The sequence below is a fragment of the Sciurus vulgaris genome, assembly GCF_902686455.1.
Source record: "Sciurus vulgaris genome assembly, chromosome: 8".
NCBI classification, from domain to species: Eukaryota; Metazoa; Chordata; class Mammalia; order Rodentia; family Sciuridae; genus Sciurus; species Sciurus vulgaris.
Window position 1 is genome coordinate 24,016,358 of NC_136468.1, and position 19,776 is coordinate 24,036,133.

At 48.3% G+C, this 19,776-nt stretch overlaps 1 protein-coding gene across 1 annotated transcript in view; it reads right to left on the reverse strand.

Moving 5' to 3' along the window:
* The window catches only part of LOC306667321 (carboxypeptidase A5), a 14,625-nt gene extending 2,020 nt beyond the window's left edge, over positions 1 to 12,605 (reverse strand). Inside the window, exons 1-6 of the mRNA XM_079149811.1 lie at positions 12,514 to 12,605; positions 6,293 to 6,391; positions 5,039 to 5,140; positions 3,404 to 3,505; positions 2,925 to 3,035; positions 2,506 to 2,596 (exon numbers count right to left, since the gene is read on the reverse strand). Of these exons, the coding sequence (XP_079005937.1) occupies positions 2,506 to 2,596; positions 2,925 to 3,035; positions 3,404 to 3,505; positions 5,039 to 5,140; positions 6,293 to 6,391; positions 12,514 to 12,561 (553 nt within the window). The 5' untranslated portion in view covers positions 12,562 to 12,605. The remainder of the gene's footprint in view (positions 1 to 2,505; positions 2,597 to 2,924; positions 3,036 to 3,403; positions 3,506 to 5,038; positions 5,141 to 6,292; positions 6,392 to 12,513) is intronic.
* Between the last annotated feature and the right edge of the window lie 7,171 nt (positions 12,606 to 19,776).

Below are 19,776 nucleotides of genomic sequence, written 5' to 3' on the forward strand. Positions count from 1 at the left end.
GCCCCAAACATGGCCCTAGGAGTTCCATGGACTTGGGGGCCAGGAAAAGAGAGAGCATATCCCCATGTTTGTCTGAAGCTGATCTGGGAACCAGAGATGCAAGAAGTCTGGGAATTCTTCTTGGGGACCTACTTAGCGGAGAGGGCAGAGGAGCTGTTCTCTCTTTTTTCTTTTTACAGGTTTAATTTGTTCCTGTCTCCTCCTAGATTCTCTTTTCCTCTTCCACTCCTCTTGTGCTCCTCCCCAAAAGCCATGTTGTGGAGGGCTGAGCCAGGCTGGTCAAGACTTGTGGGTTACAGACACACGGACGAGGAGCCATCTCAGTTCCCCTCTCCTTCCTCTTCCCTGAAAGAGCTGCCCCCAGGCCTGGTTCACAGGCCAGGGATCCTGCCAACTTCCAAAGCCTCGTGAGATGCCCGAGCCCCTTTCTTGCCCTCACAGGACCAGCACAGTGGCCCAAGGACCAGTTCAAATGAGGCTCTAGGAATGCAGCAAATTGATCCTCCCCAGAAGTGCAGGTAAGGGCAGGCACAGTCTCCAGACAACCCGTGACGCAGCCATTAAATTAAGGCAATAATACAGCCATAAACAAAATCTTCCCACCTGAGTCACCAACTCAGACACTCACTATTTCTGGCCATAGGCAGCCCAGAGACCATTCCGTCACTGGGAGCCCATCACCTCTTGGTTGGCTGGTCCTGGCCTGGGGTAGGGGACCTCAGTTAGAAAGGGACATGTCTTCAGAGAGCAGGGGGGTGTGAGGCAGCCCCCCAGGCGGGCTGACAGTGGCCCCGTTTGTTGTGTCTGCCTGCAGCTTCTGCACCTGCTTCAGTTGACGAATGACAAATACCAACAGATGAGCAGAGCAGGCCAGGCTGAGAGCTTTGTCTGCGTTTGCAGCCCACGCAGGGAAAGCGGTTCCCCTGCCAACGACCAGGTGGCTTTGCCCAAATATGGAGAAACACTTCAGGCCATTAGTTCTGGTTCGAGCTAAGCAGAATAAACTAATCTTCCCCTGACCAAATGGGAATTAGCTGCCTGCCTCTCTGACATTCACAGTCAAGGTCCTCTGAGCCTTCCTGTTTCACAAGTACCTGCTAATGGATTCATTAGCTATTTATTTTTCCTTCTCTAAAAATGTAATTTGTAGCAAGGGGAAATCTCTGGAAGGACATGGTAAATTATTAAAAGCAGTAATCTTTGGGTAGTGGGATTATGGGAGCTTTTGGGCTTTTTTCTACCTAATTGTTTTTTACATTGTACATATACAGGTGTTTTTTTCTTTTTCTTTTTTTTTCCTTCCCTATAAGAGAAACCCACAAAAGTTATTTTCTTTAAGAGGTAATTTGTCTTTCTACTAGCTGGGCTACCTCAAGATCTGGGAGCATTGACTGCAGTTAGTTCAGAGGGGTTCACGTGGAAGTCCACCCAGAGCAAGCATCTGGTCATTTGGAGATGGAAACATCTAATTTTACACAGTTGTGTTCCTTTACGGCAGTGGTTCCACGCAGAGCACAGACCCCAGGCAACATCTACCAGGAGAGTTAGAGGCCTCACTCCCCTTGCTTTAGAACAGACCCCAGGAAGCTAGATTTTCAGGACAATGGGCATCCAGATCTAGAATGTTCTCCATCATTGGTTTTGACCACCAGTCTAGGGATCTGCTTGTTAACTGCCCTGTGTAGCCAAACCCCGTGCCATAGTGGAGTTTAAATGCCACATCTGGGGATTGAGGACAGTGTGTGTTCCGGAGGCTGTCCCGGCAGGATCAGCATCCTGCCGTAACATGGCTGCATTTCCAGGGCCCCTGTACTGTCTCTCGCTTTCTGGAGAACTGTTTCCTCATCTAGTCCCCGTGCCCGTGGCATGGTGAGCAAGAGAAACAATCAGGAGAGAATACCATGAAACTTAGGAGAAAGTTACCCACCTAGCAATGGGACCATACAGCCTGTAGGTACGAACCAGGCTGCCAGCACAGGGTCACAAAATAATGGCTCAAGAATAAAAACTAGGCTTGAGTCAGTGGTGACAATGAGGACTTGGTTCATTCTATATTGAACTACTTCTCTGATCTCCCCAAGATGTGAGTCTCAGGTCACAGCTCCTGGACAGTGGTTCAGAAGCATGTCCTTATGTTGTGCTCCCTCCAGAGAGAAGCCAGGGACACTTGGGGGGCACTGTAAACTCTGGGTTTTGTACCTCCTTAGGCCATTCTCTGCCATGTTTAGGACTTGACCCTTGCAGTTCATCTGCATTCAGGAGCTGAGGGCTTCTTTCAATGTTCCCATGAAAGCTTAGCCTGGGTATTCATTTGACACACACGTGCAACTTCTCCCACATCCCATGGTCAATCCTAAGTACGTGCTTGCCTGTCCATGTCCATGACTCATGCATATTAGCAAATTCCATGCGACCTGCCTCTCAAGTTGAGTCAACACAATCTGACTGTGTGGGAGACCAGCAACGCCTTCCTCCAGCCCTGCCCACGATCACGGATCTCCATACCTCCAAAGCCTGACTTCCAGTTCCTGTTGAGATCCACGCCGATGCAGAAGATGCCAGGTCTGCTAGACTTGTTCTTCCGCCACAAGCGGTTCTAAGAAAGCCCAGGTCAGGTGACCCCATTCACTGGGCCCATTCCCAGGGATGGTGGGGCAGGAAGGAGTAAAGGGAAGAAACTCCAGGACAAGGTGGGGCTGGTCTGGGACTGGGCCAAGGCTGCAGATGAGTGTGCATGGTTGAAGTCAGGTTGGGGGAGAGGCCTGACCACAGGCTGCCAGTGGTGACCTTCCCTGGTCAGGAGGTTGAAGGGCAAGAAGCCAGAGCTGCAATACCCTGAAGGGGCCACCTCCAGAGACCACAGTGACTTTTCCCTGGCTCCCCCATGGCTGACCCCTGCCTCCACACTCCCCAGGTGCCCTCACCATGCTGTGAGTAAAAGCAAACCCATCAGGATTGGTGACAAGCTCTATGAAGATGTCCATGGCTTTCAGTATGCTTGTCAGGACACGGTCTTTGCCAAATTCACTGACAATCTGCAAGAAAGGGTGAGGGATGGTAGGCCATGCTGGGTTCTCCTCAGAGGCAGAACAGGACATTTGCACAGCTAGCAGCTGCAAGAAGAGGTGGCATCAGGCTATCAAGCACCTTCTCGTGCAGAACCAGTCTTAAATTTTAAACAACTGGAAGACAGAGTAGACATGGGCTCTGTATTGCAAGAGGCCAGTGCACATAGTAGCTGTTTCAAAGGGGATGGGGATAGAGCACTTGAATTTAAAGGGACTGAGTCTAATTTTTCAACCAGAGGTGCCCTCAAAGTTCCCTACAGCTCCAGCCCCCATCTCCACCTTGCTCCATCTCCAGCCCAGCTCCAGCTCCACCTTGGCAACAGGTCCCTGCTGACCTTTTTGGCAGTCCAGATGCCAGTGGCATGGGTGATCCACTCCCTGGAGTGAATCCCAGTATCAATCCAGATGGCAGGGCGCCGAGAACCTCCAGTGCTGAACTGGGATAAAGAACCAGGCCCCAGACAAGGATTAAGGAGGTTTGACCAGAGACAACTATGGTGTCATCCCAGGGCTTCCTGGAAGGAGACCCCAGATGTAAGCTCACAGCCTGGGATGGCTCCATATGCCAGTCTGGGTGGGGGCTGGGGTGGGGTGCACAGGTACCTGATCATGTGCCCATGGAGCGCACGGCCTATGAAGTGCACACGTATGGGGGTCTTTGGCCATATAGTGGTACTCTTGGAGGGCAAGGTGATCCAGAAGCACAGAACTTCCCAGGATTGAGTGCATTTCAAGACTAAAGCATCTCAAACTTTAATGGGCACATGTATCCCCCAGTGTGGTATCAAAAACTGATAATAGCAATTTCAGTGGAAGCCAACTGTGTTCGCGTGTGGATGGGGGAGGGGATGGGTGTTGAGGGGATAGCAGGTGAAATGGGTAAGGGGAAGAGGGGACATGATATGCTTAGTTTTTAGATACATTTTTGCATCTGTGGTGCCTTTGGGATAGCTGAGGGGTGTGTTCAGTGGCCCAGTCTGTATGATTGGTAGAGGGGCCAGGGTTGGAGACATGATCAGTAAACTCAGTGGTTGGTCTATGGGAAGGGGGAGCTCGCCCAGGCCGCTTGCCAGGGAAGAAGAACAGGAAGCCAAGGTTAGAGGCAGGGATGACGAAAATGCAGATTCTGATTCAGTAGGCCTGGGGAGGGGCCTGAGGGTCAGCATCTCCAACATGCACTCTCCCAGGTGACGTGGATGCTGTTGTGCAAGGACCACACTTTGTAAAGCAAGGTCTCAGATAATATCACAAAGACTGGGACAGCACCAGGTGGAGGACAGAAGCAGAAACAGGTGACGTTTAGGGCCAGATTAGACAAGGCCACTTTGCTGTTCAGAAATGTCCAGTAGAATATTGTTGAGAGCAGCAGTGCTTGTCCTTCCTGTTGACATCCAGGGCCCCGCACAGCCCACGCCTCTGGTGCCCTTGGAGACATGCCCTAACTGTTTTCCAGTGGGCTCTGCACTCACCTATGCTGTTTCCTTCATGACACTTGCCAAATTTGCTCAAGCACTGTTCCAGTGGCCCCTGTGAAGGGCTGGGAGGTTTCCCCAGAGACTCAGGCCTGTCCATGGGGTTATCTGAGCCAGATGACCTTGATCATCATCATACGAGCGCTCACTGTATCTCTTTTCCCACTTAACATATAACGCAGCTGAAGCAACAGGAAGAACGCTGACTCACCCACACTCACACCCCAAGTCCAGGGTGACGACTGCCACTCTACAGCTCCATCTCCTTAGCAACCCTCCCACTACTTCCTGACAAGGTCTCCGCACTGTCACCTGCCCATACCTACAAGGGTGGGTCCCTGAATACCACATCTCAAAGCTTATGAGTCACCCAAAGACAGGAGCATACACATCTTTCCTCTTCCCAAAACTCCCATCCAGTCACTATCTCCACAAGCTCTGTCTTAGGCTAGAGCCTGTCACTGCAGTTGTCCGCTAGTTGACAAAGTGAGTTTTTACCTTCAGAACAAGAATGGACCGATTTTCAAAACTGTTGCCAATGTGAATTTTGGAGACGATGTTTGAATTCTCAGCTACAAAATTGTCAATCCAGCTATATATCTGAAAGGAATGAAATCTCAGACTGGCAGTTAACTTGAGAGAAGGGTGAACCCCAAGATGTCTGTAAATATTCTCCTCCCCCCATCCCACCCTGTTCACTGTTTTCCCACCCCCTATGAGAGTCTAATAGGACCCAGATTAGAAACTGGAGTTGAAGATGCTCTAAGAATTAAGGACAGTGAGGTGTAGTCTTGCTGGATCGGCAGGCTCCTCACTGCTGTGCAGAGCTATCCCTTTGCCTGGGAGAACGGCAAGTGCTGAGCCTATTCAAATCCCCATGTGTCTCTCTATGTTGTGAAGTCTCTCACGCTTTCGTCCATTAGTCCATTCTCCATTTGAGGGATCCACAGACCTTGTAGTATTTTTTTTATCTTATGATTCTTTTCTACATTTTAAGTTCCTTGAAGGCAGAGTTCATGTTTTATTTATCTTTAGCATCAATAAATAGTTATAAGCTATATTAATTCATTCTCTTATCCTTTTGGTAAATATGACTAAGAAATATAAGAAAATAAAATGGCTCCTCTATTACAGGACTTGTGAAATGGGAAAAGTGATAACAGTAGCAGAGTGGGCACTATCAATAATGTCATGTCTTGTACATGCAAAACGAGAACTGTGCCTTGCATTTCGTTCTGGAGTAGGAATCTCTGGTGCCCTCCTTGCAGATTCTCCTTTACAAACAAGTCACCACCAGTCACATTGGCCCTAGCTGGCTATCACTGTGATCATGAATTCTCTCCAAGGCCACTCTGTTTGATTCTGTAAGTATGGCTTTCCACTGTGCCTAACTGCCCACTGCTGATGCCCCCAAGTACCCACAGTGCCCCTGAACACCAGGCCTGGTCAGGCAAGGTGGAGATTCCTGGATCCCTAACCAGAGAAAAGGGTCTGGAGGCTGCCTCTGCCGACCTTAGTGTTCTACTCTGTGCCTGCCTACGACTGTCCTGTTGAACTGCAGTCCCCTCTAACTGGCTTCTGGATCTCATGAAGCTGAGCAGCCAACAGACTGTCACCTAATACCTACTCTTCACTCCCTAAGTTCACAGTTTTTCATAGACTCCAGCACCTTCATTGGTCTCTGCCCCAGTCTGGAGAATCCAAGGGGCCCAGAGGCAAGAGAGAGCCTGGAGCGGGACCAGACAGGCCTACCTCCTCCAGGGTGTGGTAAGAGGAGTAGCTGAAGCTGCTGGTGCTGCGCTCCAGCCGGCGCGAGCGTGCCATGGCTTCTCTCTCCTCGTTCAGCAGCACCTAGGAGATGGAGCGCACGCTGGACGGCAGGGAAGGCCTAGGGCCTCTTCTGAGCTCTGCCTGGACCAGCCATGCAGAAAGACAGCATCGACACACGATAGGAGCCCTTGTGAGCGTCACTGTGCCACAGGAGAGGAGGGGGGCCGGTGACTTGTTCCCCAGAATCCCTGCTGCTCTTTCCCAAATGAGCACAGAGCAAGGTGTCTGGGAGCTGGGTTATAAGTCTGCCTCTGCGGCCAGCTCACTGTGGAACTTGCTGCCCTTAGATTTCTCACCTTGAACACTGGGACAGTGATGTCTGCCTTGCTGTCTCACAGAAAAAACTGTAATAATGGATAGGAAGGAATTTTCCAAAAGATGCTCATAGTCTATTCTCGCCCTTTATAAACATTCTATGGAACCAGAACCCAGGCTGAATCATGGGGAACCCCTGGGGGGAGCAGAGAGATCCTCTGACCGCCAACACTGACTCTACCGCCAGGAAGCAGCGTGGATGAATGGAATCCAAATCATTTGGAAAGTCAGGTATGACAAGGTCAGTTCAAATCACCACCAATGTGTCAATGGTCTTTCCTTCACCATGCTGACCTTCTAAATCAACACAAGCATAGGCGAGACAAAAAGCAACATCCTGCATACCAGTTTGGAGGTGGAATTCAACCCTCAAGTGGCACTTCCCACTGACCATAGGGAGGACAGTCAGGTACCTGAGTTGAGTTGACTATTCACTGCTCAGACCACCCGTATCATCCCAGGACACTTTTCCAAATTGGGTCACAGTGAGATGGGCAGGTGCCCTTCACCCAAGCTCATATCCTTAGCCTGGTACCCAGGGACTAAGGCACCCCAGGATTCAGAACTGACTAAAGTGCCACAGAAGGTGTTGATGGCATCTACATCAACCCAAAGGTGCCCCTCATTTGCAGCTCTGGATCACAAAAATGTCTTGACAATGCCTTGATTTGGACCAGAGCCTTTTGGTTTACCAAGCATCTTTATTCTCATGATCTCACTTGACCAGATGCCAGGGCAGGAATTAACTCTGCATGTGTCAGAGATACAGCAGATTGGAGAGGTGACAGGACTTAATGGCAAAGCTAACAAGTGGCAGAGGTGAGAAAAGAATGAGCTATTCCAGTTCCTAGCCTTGGGTGCCTTAAGGCTAGTTGCCCAAATTAAGGGACAACAATAACATATATACAGACATGTGTATCTGTGTGCACCTGTATAAATATGAATGCAGAGAGTCAGGCTGAGGGAGAGAGAACACAACAGGTAAAATGTTAGTAACTGAAAACTGCATCATACTATTCTAGCAATTAAAAAGGGGTTTTTTTTGTTTGTTTTAATGATGAAAATGAAGTACCCCCAAATACAGGAAAATAAGACACTACCAAAAAAAAATCTACCATAATGCTAACAATGCCTGTTAGAACAGGAAAATTGGGGCACAAGGCCCTGGGTTCAATCCCCAGCACCACACACACACACACACACACACACATACACACACACACAAAAGAACAGGACAATGAGAGCAACAATGAATGTTGGTGAGGATGTGAGGGAAAAGGCACCCTCATACATTGCTGGTGGGACTGCAAGTTGGTGCAGCCACTCTGGAAAGCAGTGTAGAGATTTCTCAGAAAACCTGAAATGGAACCATCATTGAACCCAACTATTCCACTCCTCAGATTATACCCAAAGAACTTAAAATCAGCATACTACAGTGACACAGCCACATCAATATTTATAGCAGTTCTATTCACAATAGCTAAACCATGGAATTAACCGAGGTGCCCTTCAACAGATGAATGGATAAAGAAATCATGGTATATATACACAATGGAATATTACTCAGCCTTAAAGAAGAATGAAATTATGACATTTGCCAGTAAATGGATGAAACTGGAGAATATTATGCTAAGCAAAATAAACCAGTCCCAAAGAATCAAAGGTGGAATGTTTTCTCTGATATGTGGATGCTAATTCACAATGGGGGGCAGAGAATAGAGGTAATTTGGACTAGACATGGGGTAGTGAAGGGAGGGGAGGGTATATGGGGTAGAAATGATAGAATGAATCAGACATTATTGTCCTATGTGCATAAACAACCAGTGTGATTCTATATCATGTACAACCAGAAGAATGAGAATTATACTCATTTATGCATCAAAATGCATTCTACTGTCATATATAACTAACTAGAACAAATAAAAATTTTAAAAGAGAATATAAAAAAATAGGAAAATTAGGATTTCAAGAATTTTTTTTTCTTTTCTCTATTTTTTATATTTTGGCCATGCACGCTTCTATTATGTGAATAAGTAAGGATTCTTAAATGAATGAATAATACCAAATCCAAAGCCCTAATGGATGATATAAGGTAACAGCAGTGAAGTATTCACTGGGCTGAGAAGGGGTCCCCTCAACTCCTGCTTCAAATGAGGTTGCTGTCCAGTGACTCACTCAGCCTTGAGGGTCCTGGCCACTTGCTCATGACTCTCAAGTTCTGAGATTTCAAAGGATCTGGCATTGATAGCTCATTTTCTTTTATGTTTGAACACTGACACTAGGCAATTGTAGCCGCAGTTTTCTATAGCTGGGCTAGCTTGTCTGGGGTTCCCAGTTGGGCAAAACTGGGGATTACTGGTTAAATCAGACATGGCTGAAGGAGCTTTGGCCCTCTATGGCTACTCAGGAGCACCACCCTGGGACGCTCTAACAAAAGGACTGTGTCTTCTTCCCAGGAAATCCACCCTGCTCTGGGCAGGCCCACTGTGATGGATGTGTGCCCACCATTATGGACTGGTGCAACCAGCTGGGTGTGAGCAGCTGCAAGGAGGACAGCAGCTGGGCCAGGGCAGGCTGGTCCCCACTCTGGCCTCATGGGAATAAAGCCATGGGGTCTGGAGGTCTAATCACCAAGGGCCTGCAGGAGTGCACGAAGGTGGGGGGCGTGGAAGACAGGAGAAGAAACTGGAGGAAAGAACTGGAGGGCCCAGTTTGCAGCCAGGGACACACACAGGAAGACAGCTTCCAGGAGGTCATCCTTTGTTCCACAAAACAGCTTGGAGGCAAATGGAAGTCGGCACCAAACTGCAAATAACTTTTCAAACACCCTCCCAGTCTTGTGAATGGAAATGACACCCTCTTAGGAGCTGGGAATGTTCAGGCCCTCACAGCTGGACTCCAATTCCAGGAACATTAATCTACCCTGGCCTGAAAACTGCACAGATGTTTGCTCCCTTCCTAGGGCCCAAGGATAGGGATCAGAGAGAGAAGGGCTAGGAATGTGGCCTTACCACAGGCTGGGGATGCCTCCTTACAACCCTGTCAGGCTCCTCAGAAAAAGCAGAGAAAGAAAAAAAATAATAAAAGAAGAAACTCAGAAGTAAGCCATTTGCCTCCCAGACAGGGGCAGTAATACCTTGGTGTGAATTAACTTATGACAAGGGTCAGGGAGGATGGTGGCACTAAGCAAAGAGCAGCACCCCCAGGGTGGGGGAGGGGAGGGTAGTGACACAGTCACAGAGCTCCAACCCCAGACATAATGGCCGTAGCTCTGGGGACATGGTGGGGAGCTCTCTGTTGACAGCAGTCTCCTCTCCTGCCTGTCCCTGGCTTTCTCAATTAGGCCTATATTTGTTACATGGCCAAAGTTCGCAACAGTCCACAGGCACCATACCCGGGAGGGCTCCTGATCTGATGTTATTAGAAGGGACCCTGAGACTTCGTTACTCACAGAGCAAAGTTAAAACACCCCATTACTGCTGAGGAAGCCAACTGCAGAGGCGAGTAGAGGTCCCAGATCCACGCTGCCTCAGATTAGACCCTGGCACTATCACTAACTTGGGCAAATCACTAACTTTTCTGTGCCTCAGTCTTCCCTCATGAAACAAGGATCATGTCATCACATACTTTAGCCCATACTTTAACGTGTTCTCATGAGGATTAGAAAAATTAATACGTTAGGCATGTAGTCAATGCCAGCAAATGTTGGCTATGATGAAGATGCTGATGATGACCACAAGCATAATAACTCCTGGGGTGACTCCGGGGCTCTTTGATGGATCATTAGAAAACATGGCTAGGCTGGCATATGCCTGTAATCCCAGCTCCTCAGGAGACTGAAGCAGGAGGATCACAAGTTTGAGGACAGCCTCTGAAACTTAGCAAGACCCTGTCTCAAAATAAATAAAAATGCTGGGGATGTAGCTCAGTGGTAGAGCACACCCCCACTGGGTCAGTCCTGAGCACCAAAAAAATAAATAAAATAAAGACTAGGAAATATGGATTCCAGAGAAAATACGGCACCTGTCAGACTTGGATAGCACATAGTCCCACTACTGGTCACTTGGGTGGGTTAGCACCTGCCCCTCGTGTTAGCCAACTGAGGAGCCTGGGTCCTCTTCTGTCCCTTCCCCCTTGACACAACCAGACTCTGATTCCTCCTTGGGGGTCTTTCCCATGATTGTCCCTTCTTCCCTGCCTTTTGCAGCCCTCCCTACTCTTGAGTCTCCTCTTTAGAGTGCTACCCACTCCCACACCAGCCAAGAACATTTTCACTTTAAAACCCTTGCATTCAGCAAACATGTTTTTGTTGATCACATACTATGTGCTAGGTACTAAGGCCATGGCAGCCAACAAAGCAAAACCATCTGCCTCATAAAGCTTTCAGTCTAGCAAGGAATGTAGAACAGCAGGGAGATAAAGTCAGTTACACAGGACATGGCCAAGGACAAGAGTGGAGCAGAGGGAAGAGAGAGGGAGTAGGGAAAGGGGGTGAGGAGAGGAGTACCTTTTAAAATAAGACAGTTCTTTTTCACACCCCACATTCAGTCCACCACAGTTAAGAGTGACTTGAAGTTTCGTGCCTGAGTGACTAACTGGAAGAATGACCTTGTTGTTTCCTGAGCTGAGAAGCAGATAGGGCTGGGGGTGCTCGGTTTGGACCTGCAAAGTTTGAGATACCCATCAGGCACCCAGTGGCCATGGTGAGTAGGTGGCCAAGTATAGGAGCCCAGAGTTCAGGAAGAAGTACTGACTGAAATGCGATAAGGGAGTCCCAGAGGAGGTATGATCCTGGACGAGGGTATGGAGAAGTCCACGGACAGAGCTGGAAACAGGATAACTGTGGACAAAGGAGCCACCAAGGAGCCAGGACAGGGCAGCATCCGGGAAGCCCAGAGAAGAGAACTGATGCAGGGAAGGAGCAGGACCAGAAGTGCCTATGGAGACGAATATGACACCTGACAACTCAGGGGACCCTAGTGTCCGCGTGCCATTGTTGGGGGGCAGATTTGGTGAAGTTGGGGGGGGACAATCCGGGTGGGGATGGGTAGGTCCCACAAGTATAAAAAGTCAACATTTCTGGGACTTTTACTCTACAGGCAAGCAGAGAATTGGGGTGATGGCCAGAGGAGCAAGGGATGGGATCAAGAGAGGATTTTTAAAGACGGGATAAATAACTCTCTATTTGTATGCTAATGGAAATGATCCAGAAGAGAGGCGGAAATTGGTGAGGCAATATTTACACTGAATTGTATTCTCAGCTAGATGGTCAGAGCATGGGTGATTTTTGTTTTCTTCTTATGCTTTTCCCCTATTTTTCAAATTATCTACCATGAATATTTATTAATTTCATAATCAGAAAAAAGCCATTAAAATCCACAGAGCTGATTGCTCAAGTGAAGCTTTTCCATGGTGACTCATCCTAAGGAAAAAAAAAAAAGAAAAAGAAAAAGAAAAAACCACCAAGGGCTGAAAAGAACGAGGAGGTGAAGAAAAATTAAATGCAAATAGAGCTCACTCGGAATCAGATAATTTCTTGCCTGGCCCACTGCAATTTCCTCACCACCCTCCTGCCTGTCAGTCTCTCCCCGCCCTGTCCCCGACTCAACACTGTCACTGTCAGGGTGGTTTTTCCGAAATGCAAATCGGATGGTGTCAGAGCCCCTCCGAAGGCTCCCCCTCTCCCCCACCGGTTTTCGGGATCAAATCCCGACCTCTGCACAGGGCGGAGGACGCGCTCTGCTCTGGGGTCCGGCCTCAGCCGCAGTCAGGGTGGGGGCTCCTTCTCCCCGGCCCCCCTTCCCTTCTCTTCACCACACAGTAATTACCGCCTTCTCAGCACCGCGACGTGCAGGGCCTCTCGTATTTGCTCCCATGGCAACCTGCTCTCACTCCACGCTCCCAGCCACTCCATTGTAATCACCGGTTTACTCGCGCCCTCCCATCCCCCACCGCTCCACTCCCCTGGAGGCAGCGCAGGTTTCTGGATCTCAGTGTTTCCAGCGCCTTGCCCAGTGCTCAGCACACAGTAGGCAGCTCTGGGTCTGCGGGTGGAGTGAACCGGCCCACCTCGTCTTCCCCAGCACCCGCTGATGGCAGAGCCAGGGGAAGGGGAGAATGTCGCTTCCTCAAACATCTCCCCGAGCCTTTGGCCTAAGCCCGAAGCCTGCAGCAAGACTTTGAGCTCTCTCAGCCTGGCCTTGGCCACCCCACACACCTTCTCCTTCTTTCCTTTTCACATCCATTAATTCAACTAACATTTATTTAAGCCCCAACTAAGCGACAGGGGTGTAAAAGATGCATTGGGGAATGCGACTGAACCCTGACGGGCAGGAGGGGAGAGGGGCCAGGAAACAAAAGACGATGTGTCCATAAGGACCCTCTGCCCAAGCGGGTCCTAAACCCGCCAACAAAGTAATTCATTCTGCAGACAGTTACTGAGGGCTCACTACATAGGGGACACCATGCCAAGTGCTGGGGCTGAGATGATCCAGAGAACAGAGAGAAAAATCAGGCCTTTGTGTCATTATCTGAAATAAATCTGGTGGCCAACAACCTGAGTGGTGCAAAGTCCTTGCAGTCCTGTCAGCACCTCGGAGCCCTCCCCACAAATCACCATCATCGCCACAAATCAACCAGCAACAACAGCCTCTCCCCACCCCCAGCACCCTCTAAGCCACAGAGTGACCTCGAGGATGGCATTCGAAAGGATGCTGTGCAGAGGGTCAGCGAGTAGTGAAGGTCCTGCCTGGCTGCGTTAGGGGCTGCCTGGCTGCGTTAGGGGCGTTGTCCTGGGAGCGCAAAGCCCCAGGGGCATAGGAACTGGGGCAGAAAAGAATGCAGAGGAGCAGCTCCTGAAGGGCCAGTGGGGGAGACTCAGAGGTGACTCTGGGACTGTACCTGATGTGCAGAAATCAACAGAAAAATTTTCAAGCCTCTGCATCTCTGTTTGCCAAATGCTGCGGGGTTCCCAGGGCGAGGCAGAAGCAGGGAAATGCGGACTTCAAACTAGAGGCATGGGCTAAAAATGGGAATTAAGTTCTATTTCTTTTGATGTGGTAGCCTCTTTTGTCTGTGAGAGTTTCCCCATTTTTGTTTGTGGGGGATTTAATTAGAGAAACGTCCCACCCCCACATGTTGAGCGGGAAACAGATGTGCCTGAGGAGGGATAAAGGACTTTGAATGGACCCAAGTGCCCCAGCCTTGTGCTCGCATGGGAAAGGAATGCCGCTTAATGCGTTTATCCCTTGGCATGCGGTGTCAAGTGTGTGCGCTCTGGGAGGCTCCGTGTTCCCACACTCGGAGTCCTCGAGGAGATCAGTGCAGAGCAACATGGCTGGAAACAAATCTGTGGATCCAGTTCCACAGGTACACCGTCAGTAAAGCGCGGCAGAAGGGTGCAGCCGGGAGGCTTAGGGATGGCCCCAAAGCCTGCACAGTCGACACAGAATTGCACCAAGTTCAGAAGAGTGGCTGCAAGGTGCAGCGCCAAGTGGGGCGGGGAGTGTGAGGGTTGCCCTGGGCGAGGCTCCTTTGTCCTATCCTAGGTCTGGCCTGTGTCCATTTGCCCAGAGCTTCTCCTTTGGGAGAAGCTGGTCTTGGGGAGAAACCCACACAGACAGCCCTGCACAGAGTCGGGCAGCAGGAAGAGATGAATGGCAGGGCTCACTCACACTAGCCGCTTCTCTGGAGCAAAGGAATCTCCCCTGGTATTATTGCATGGCCGAGACACAATGAGGACAGTGGGGAACAGTCAGAAAAGAAAAGAAAGCCATCAGAGGCGCTTAGGTAAAGACCTAAGCTATTTCCTTGGTCTGCATTCTTCCCGTCTCCTGCTTTGCTGTTGGCTGCAGATTCCTCCCTAAGAGGACTCATCCACAGCACCCTTACCCACTATGGGAACTCCCTGCCCCGGGAACTCTGTTTGAGGTTTAAATTCTCCCTGAGAAATGTGCAATTTAATTCCTTCCATGGCATGTTCACAAACATGCAGACGGAGATCCGGAAGCAAAATGTCAACTTTTAGCCTGAAATGTTTTTCCTCCATGATGGGCCCCAACCAGAAAACCAATGCGGAAGGTAAGACCCTTGCCACAATGCCAGCGTGGGACCTCACCTGGATGTCCTTTATCATGACACTGTAAGCAAGGCCGTGAGACTCCAGATAAGCTTTGATGTCGTTCAGTTCAGAGAAGGGAATTCTCATATCCACGGGGAGGCTGGGTCTGGCTGGGCCACGCCAGAAGTCCACCTTGTTCACAATGGAAATGAAAACAGGTGTGTTTGTTGCCTATCTTTACAATCCTGTGGGCACTCTGGCAAGCCAAATGGTTTTCTCTAATATTTAAAAGGGCTCCAGTTCCATAATGAAAACACTAAGGTGACCGGAAAGACCAGAACAAATAAACAGAATCCCCACGTTGCCAAGTTTCTTTCCCTACTTCCAAGCACTTGTCTCCCAGCTTTGCTCACCCATTGCAACTTTGCTTGGATTCACAGAGCCCCAAAGAGTTCCTAAGCAGACCATTCATCATCTGGGGCATTAACACAGGCAAGAACCCTGGTTAGAAGAGGGAGGCCTCGTTGCTCCCAATCCCTGGAGAAGCGGGAGAGGTTTAATCTGGAGCTCCACGTCCTACATCTGGTTTTCAATTTGTAAAATGGAGAGACTTACAAAGTCTTGTAAGTCCTCATTGATAGGGACACTCATACAAATATAAGAGCAAGGGCTTTGGGTCACTTCCAGAACTATGATTGCTTCAACAGCCCTCAACAAAAACCCTTCTATTATAATTGACAAAGAAAATGTTTCCCATCTTGAAAACTTGTAGAGGACAAATGTTCTCAGAAACAAATGCTCAGACTGACAAGGATGAACCCAAACAAAATCAGGTTTGTCAAGCTCAGCCATTTCAGTCGAGAAGCAGATGTGTCCACACTTGAAGCTACATGGCGTCCCACCAGGGACATCTGTGCCTCCCATGTGCCCTTAGGACATTCCAGCCGTCTCTGGGAGTCTGCTCAGCAGTCCCCATCCAGGACAGAGGGGAAAGCTAAAGGTAGCTACAGTCTAAAAGGGGTGCCCAACCTCATGGGCAAGTGTCCCCAACCTTTCCTGAAGGGGAGCCACATGGGGTTTGTCCAGTGCTGTGATCACTGATGGAGACCTCGGGAGGGTGGGTTTGGGATGGGGAAAGGAGGACAGGGAGCCTCCGTGCTCGCTACTTGGGAGGAGAGGGTTGTCCCTGAGACCTAGGCAGTCCTCACCTTCTGGGGCTTCAGGCCCTCCAGATCCCTGAGGAGTGAAAGCTGCTCCTCATCTTTGGCCAGAACTCGAAGAACCTGGTCTCTGGAAGACACAGAGGGGTGGAGAAGTCTGCAGAGCGGCCTGCTCTGCAGCAGGAGAGTGGGAGGCTAGGAAGCCCCATGTGGGTTCTGAACGGAAACGGAAGTCCTGATATCTCTGCCTTAATCCGGTCCCAGCAGGATGGCCCCTCCACCATCACACAAACACACATTGCCATACCTGGGTGCCCTGGCTCACAGTCCTTCCTCCTGTCAAGGGACAGCCACTTACCCTGTGAAATTCATTTGACCCCAAGCTGCTGCCAGGATAAAGCTGAAGACCAGGAGTATCCGCCTGCCAGTCCCTCCTCTGGGGATGCCCAGCATGCTTCTTCCTCCAGGAAGCTTCAAGAACTTTCTGCACACCCAGGCATGGCCCAGGCCTCAGAAGAGTGCAGCACCTAAGGCCGGCAGCCCCGGCCTGAGAATGGGCATTAGGTTCTGGGGGACCCAGCCTGTGGCTCCCACATGTGGACAGCCAGGCCAACTCCCCAGCTTCCTCTCCCTAGGCAAATCATCTCCTAGGAAGGGGAGAGAAAGAAGGAGAAGACATGGCCCTTAGCTTTTTTTTTTCCCCTCTGGGGGAGAGGGGAGTTTGGGGCCAGCCTTCTAGTGAGCATCAAGTCTGCCGTCTTCAGGAAAAGAGGACAGGGAACCAGGTGCACAGGTCTCTTCTAAGAGATCTGGGGCTACGAACCTAGTCTCTCCAATCTCAGTTAACTACCTCCTCAGTCAGATGGGGTTAATAATATGTCCCCTACCTACTCACGGGGCTTTGGGGGGTATTAGATGAGACAACCTGGGTGAAGAGGCCTGGCGAAGCCTGTGAAATGTAATGTATTATTTCAAAGGCATTAACTCTTCGTCGCAGCTGTGTTTTGGATCCGTACTCTGGTTGCAACAGGGAGAAGGAAAGAGAAGAGAATGGGGAAGGGAGCAAAGGAAATCTATACACTGCGTGAGAAGAAATTCAGTCAAGATCCCTCGTCTCTATCTTCAGGTAGTCACCATTCTGCGAGGACAAGTAGAGCTTTTCGTGCTGAATGTGAGGTCCGCTGCGGTCATTATTACAGTTCTCCACGCATAGTAGAGTCTGCTTCTCAGTCCTGCCGAAGCGCCACACGAGTCCCTTTATGGTCTGGGAGTCGAAGGAATAAGGCAGAGGCCTGCGCACAAGGCAGTCATATTGGAAGGATAAAGCAAAAGATTCTGCCTGAATGGCAAATGATGAATCTAACAGAAAATCCACGGGAAAGACAGAGACAGAGAGTTGTTCCACAGAGGGCAGACAAAAGGCCACTTAACTGTCACCAGAGATTCTCAGAAGCCCCCCCTCCCCATCCATACTTTCCCAGAATGGCCAATTAACTGGCCCTGTGTGCAGAGAGGGGAGCTTTTCTATTGATAGAAGGCCCTGTTCCCCACCCCTCCTGCCCTACTCCATTACTTCATGGGTCAGCTGTTCAGACGTGCCAAACTCTCCTAGAACCCTGGCTTTGGGAACTCTCCAGACAGTAACATTAGCAAAGGGTTTAAGGAGCTAGAAAAGAAAGCAATTATTCTTCCCACCCAAGTAACATGCAGCTTTAGTGGCAATGAGAATAAAAGAATGTACTGGTAAAGAATAGCTCAGGGATTTTAAAGAAGAGTGGGTATGGTACTAGTCACCGAAAGCACCCAGCATCTTCCTGTTCAAAAGCATCATTTTAAGTCACTAACAATGAAACAACTATCCCTGTACTTTGTTTAGGGATGGGGGAGAGAGAGAGAAAGAATGAGAGGGAGAGGGAGAGCAAGAGAGAGAGAGAGAAAGAGAGAGACGCAATTAAAGATTCTTGAGAATTCTATGGCGACACTTGCAATGGAACTTTCTGTGACAATGGAAATGTTCTACACCCATGGTGTCTGATGGCATAGCCACTAGCTGCTCGACATGTGGCTAGTGTGACTGAGGAAATGAATTTTTAATTTTATTTCATTTTAATTAATTTTGGTAAAATTTAATTAGCCACATTTGGTGAATGATTACCATATTTATGGACAACAGAATTCACTGGAAATTCACCAACCCTAAAAGCATCACCTTCAATGACTGAATTTGAAGCCAAGACTCACGGCTGTGCTTTAACCTAGTACCTCATATTGGCTTCCAGCTCATAATTAATTACTCACTAATCATTTATGCAATAAATGTCTACTGAACACCTACTATGTGCCAAAACTTGCTGAGGTCTGGAAGGAAAACAGTAACACAGCTTTGGTCCTTATATTTCTAATGGGGTAAGTAGACAAAGAGCATACAGGCAAAGGTAAAATTAGAGCTGGTATATGTGTTTATGAGGGAAAGGTATGTTGTATCCTGAGGACAGGAAAGATGGACACCAGGTTGACTGGTTTACTTTAAATTTTTTTTTCTTTTGGTACTGGGGATTGAACCCAGGGGCACTTAACCACTGAACTACATCCCCAGCACTTTTTATTTTTTTTATTTTGAGATGGGGTCTCACTAAGTCACTGAGGTTGACCTCAAACTTGTGATCCTCCTGCCTCAGCCTCCAGAGCTACTGAGATTACAGGCATTCACCACTGTGCCTGGCTACCCTAAAGAAATTTTGTCGGAAGACTTGTATTTCCTGCAGGTGGGCAAATTAAATATCTAAGCAATCCTGCCCAAATGAAACAACTCAAATGCAGGATAAAATATTTTCAATGACAACTTTTTAAGTGCCTGACCACTTTGGCACAAAATTAAGTATTTACAGATCCCAGGAAGTCATAAAAGCCAGGCAGACACCTGAAAGGTAAGCAAACCTTTCCCGAGGATTCCTGAGAACACTGGCATTCTTGATCTTCCTCCTACAAGATATACCTCGCGTCTAAGATCTTGTTCCCTTCTGCTTCAAGTCTCTCTTTCAAAACTTTCCTTGAGCAAAAGTCTCTGTTTTTATTTATTTGAAAATTCTTTATTTTGCTCATTCTTGGAAGAGTTTCTCAGGGTATAATTTCTAGGTTGATTATTGTTTTTCTCTCAACACGTTGAAAATATTATCCTACAGTCTTCTGGCTTCCATTTTTTGCCATTTTAATCAGTTAGTCTACTTTGGATTTTTCAGGAGGGGATTTTTTTCCATTTCCAGTTGCTTTGAAGATCTCTTTGCCTTTGATGTTCTGAAGTTTTATTATCATTTCTCTTCAGATATAGCATAATATGTCTAGGTACAGATTTCTTTTGTTCTCTCCTGCTTCAGGATCATTTAGTTTCATGTATTTGGGTATTGCTGTCTTTCCACTATTTCCAAAATTTCTCAACCATTATATTTTAAAGCATTGCCTCCCTTGCCACTCTCCATTACCTTCCTCTGAAACTTTTGATTTAGATAGATATCTGGCCTTCTCATGTTGTCCTCCATGACTTTGAACCATCCTGTTGTATTTCTATTTCACTGTCTCTCTGGGCTGCACTCTGGATAATTTATTTGTATCAAATATTTGTTTCTTTACTCTGGTTAACTGATTTTCTCATCATCTGAATTGAATCTGCAATTTAATCGATCTGCTAATTTTAAAATTTCAATTGCTACAGTTCATTGATTCTGAAACAATTTTTTTTTTTTTTTTTTGCATTTTAACATCTCTGAAATCAGGATGCATCATACAAGCAGTGACATCGTCTAATGATAAGAGGCAGTGTTTTTGATGACACATATAATTATGGTCCTTCTTATAATCAATCCTGTTTTGTAGTC